Genomic DNA, 3,795 nt, shown 5'->3' on the forward strand with positions numbered 1-3,795 from the left:
CATCATTGCATTCTGTTCTTCTTTATATTTTACACAGCGTCACAACTCTTTGGAAACAGGGTTGTAATATCAACATTCATTGCTGCTGTTTCACACCCAAAAAATGTGTTAAACATACATTACTGTATGAATGAGCTTAAGGCCACAGAAAGCTTTACATACAAACTGCAACCATAACAATTACAAGGGGTGTGTCTCAATGTGTAGAAAGACAACTTATATACAACTTGTATACTTTTTGACCAACCCCTTTTCTTCAATACCATAATAGACAAACTGACAGTCAAAACTATGTATTCTGTGTTCTCTTTTTATTTGACCAAATAACAGGTGAACTACTCATTCATATTAATAAACAACAACATTCCCAAGTGCTTGGAAAACTCTTTCCACAGATGGGACACGCAGTCAATTACTGGGTACACCACACAACAAAAACCAGCATATAACACAACCATAAAATTGCCTGAAGCTCTGCTTAGACTAAATGCAATGTTGAGCCAGAAAAATAAAGTATATTGTCTAACTCCAGTGGTTTGTTGTACAAACAGCAGTGTCATTGAAAGACAGTTGCTGGGAAGATATATTTTTAGTGTACATAGCTACAATTTTAACAACTCTAAACAAAACATACTTGGGCAGGCTACTAACTTTTAATACAGATTAAAAAAAGGCAATCCTAGAGAATCATGAATCTCTTTATGTAAGGTGGAGGATGGTTTAAGATGGTCCTTCAGCCCCATCCTTTGCCCCAGCTCTATCCCGTGGGTCAGCCCCTGGTCTTTCCCCAGCCCCGTCCTCAGGCCATATCATTGTGATTTGTCCTGCCACATTTGTCCCCTGGCCTTGTCTCAGTCCCTGGATGTGCTCTAGTTCCTCAGGGGTGTGGCAGACAACAGCCCTACAGTGGAGAAACTCCTCTTCCAGTCTCCGTAGGGAGTTCCCCAGATCGGGACTGGTCCGCAGCACCACCATGTCATAGGCCATCCATGTCAGCTGAACTGAGGACCGACAAGCGAGAGAAGCCCGGGAGAGACGGGCCTATCAGTGGGCTGTAGTGGGTATGATTTAAAACACAAGACATAACATGGTACTGTTTTGCTCCTATCTAGCTATTTTCTTTAATAATTCCACAATTGCTATATACCTACCTGATCAATACACAGTATCACTTTAGATAGCCTATACAAATTGGGGACAATTACACAACCAACTACATTCAAATAGTGCCATAGACATGATCATAACCAGCCATACCTGATATGTTTTCTACATCTTCAATCATTCTCTCTAAATCCTTGTTCAACCGCATTACTTCTTCACCGCAGTTTTCTTGATGGTCACCGGATGAAGAAGAATCGGCCATCTACAACCACCCAATTTTGTCATCCCAAAGGATTCCACCAAATTTACCACCACACGTAGAAGTGACACATGACATCAATAAAACAGGTAGCGCGTATTACGGTGGTTTTAAACTGTTTTGACATTGGCTGAGTTGAACGTTAACCCCAGTTTGCCAAGTTATGTAGTTAGTAAAATAAGTTAGGTTGACGTTTCACAACTGGCTAATTGTTGCTAGTTAAAGTTTCCAGTGAGTGACAAAGGCGACAGCGTGCTTGTCATTAGGTTTTGGTAAAATATCTAACTTTAAAGTACCGTAATAAACTAGTCACCATCTTATGTATACCAAAACAGTGTTTCAACACTTTTTTAAGTGAACTTGAACCAAAACATACTTAGGATTTGCTTTAACTAGCTGTCTTTTCCGTGATCCCTCGGTTGTTTGTTCCTTTTCTCTTGTAGTGATTTTCCCCCACGCGCGAATGAAAAAACCGCCTAGTGCTATTTGAAATGTTAACGCTTGTCTTAGCAGGTTCATTTACGGAGCACTGGGTTTGAGTATTGACGCGGCGTAGTGCTTTACAAGAAGAGGCAATGCCATTTCTTTCCACACGGAGGCGCAAAGTTCCCTCAAAGTAAACGATAAGTTGAAGTCTTCTCACTCCCTGAGATCTTCGCAATACCTCAACCTATACCCCAGCGGGGCAAATGTAGTCCCCTGGACTTTCTGGGAACAGGTTTTTTGATTCAATATTGGTTTTGGAAACAAAGACATGTGATTTTTGATCATTAAAAGTTATAAATCATTCTAAATAAAATAGAGCAGAGAAGTATACCTTTTCGTGTGTTTGGAATGCACGAGGGGCGGAGAATGTTTAATTTCATGAAGGTTTTCTTGGGAGGCTTTATTACTGCTGTGGGAATATACAATAATTATTTAAAGGAAATTAAATTACATTTTGCATACACGTACAGCAATACATTTTTTTGATTGTAACAGCATCAATTAAATGTATTGCCCCGGCTATCTGTTCACTGTAGTCTCCCACCTGCGAATTGTCTCACTAACAACTTTCTGTATAAGAGCTATGGAAATATAATGTAATAACAAGAGCAGTGAGGAAGCGTTTTTTCCTCAACCAAGTCAATAATTTTTACTCTTTCTCTTCATGATTTTGCATAAAGCAGTGCGATGGGAAAGTAACCTAAAACGATAAGAAATGTAGTGTATTAGACTGCTTAATAACGTTTTCGGAGGTAATATTATATAATTTATGTCTGATTATTTTTATGTAAGACTATAAAGGCCGTAAGTTTTTCAGAATCATTCCATAGCGCGTGCTATACACATTACTGCTACTATTGTTTAATTATTGGTTTCAAATATGTTTTATGTAAGGATTAGGCTATACGATTTCAGATTTGAAGATTTATGCTATTTGTGCTTTTTAACACATTGACAATGTGTTAATAATACATTGCGCCGCCAATGTACCCCTCCATGCGCACAGCTTAATAGCTGAAATAGTGACTTGTCATAATCCCCATAAAACCTAGCGGGAAAGTTTGACACTGATTCTTTCAGGCATTTCACCATTCATTTTTCCCTTAAGGTATTTTAGAATCCTTTCAAATAAGGGTTGTTTTCTTTAGGCTGACTCCGTCAAACTTTGATGTACTATGTGTACATTTACCCAATACTGATACAAGTGAACGTCCTTTAAATATTCACACAGTTACCAAAACAGTTACACAAAACACAAACCATTTTTGAAGTGTACCATTTTTGAAGAACGCAAAGATGCTTTTCCAGTTTCGCTGCAAGGTTTTATGGGAATTATGACTCATACTGTATTATTTCAAAGTAGGGGCCCACTGAGCTGACAAGCTGACAAACAGGTAAACATAAAAGCACATACAGGTCCGAGGAGAAGCCTCCATTCCACTACCCATACATGCATTGGCCGAAACCAGGTCTCTGCTCAAGAGCCGCACCCAGCACAAGAGGACAACACTTCAAGAGCCAGCCCAGTCGTTCAACTCCCAGGGCTGTGGGCATGCACGGAGCATTCAATCCCTTTACCTTAAGGTGAGCATATCCAGGTTAACCGACGCAAAGCTAAAGAGCGAGGTAGGGGAAATGGGACCAGCCAACACCGACAGCAGACTAAAGGTAGAAATCCCAACAAGCCGATTACAAGCATAGAATGCACCTACACTGAACAGAGCTGGTTTCCCTGGGGAGCATTGGGCAACCTTGACCTGACAAACAACAAACCTCAACAACAGGAGGGTAATGGACAGCTATATTGCTGAGAGTAGTGAATATCAAGGTTCGTTGAGAAAGATAAGAATAAAACACTACTAATTTACTAGAAAAACACTAGCAAAAGCAAGCGTGAGATTTGCTGACCACGGAAGTTCACGTGATGAGTGGAAAATCAGTGAGTG

The 3,795-nt window shown here is 39.9% G+C and overlaps 1 protein-coding gene across 1 annotated transcript; it reads right to left on the bottom strand.

The window, feature by feature from the left end:
* Positions 1–319: 319 nt before the first annotated feature.
* syce3 (synaptonemal complex central element protein 3) lies at positions 320–2,010 on the bottom strand. Its single transcript, XM_010897631.3, has 3 exons — positions 1,740–2,010; positions 1,258–1,366; positions 320–1,001 (listed from the first exon to the last, which is right to left on the bottom strand). The coding sequence occupies exons 2-3, from the start codon at positions 1,364–1,366 to the stop codon at positions 721–723; spliced, it is 390 nt and encodes a 129-aa protein (XP_010895933.3). The 5' UTR covers positions 1,740–2,010; the 3' UTR covers positions 320–720.
* Between the last annotated feature and the right edge of the window lie 1,785 nt (positions 2,011–3,795).

Source organism: Esox lucius, chromosome 4 (genome assembly GCF_011004845.1).
Source record: "Esox lucius isolate fEsoLuc1 chromosome 4, fEsoLuc1.pri, whole genome shotgun sequence".
Classification (NCBI taxonomy): Eukaryota; Metazoa; Chordata; class Actinopteri; order Esociformes; family Esocidae; genus Esox; species Esox lucius.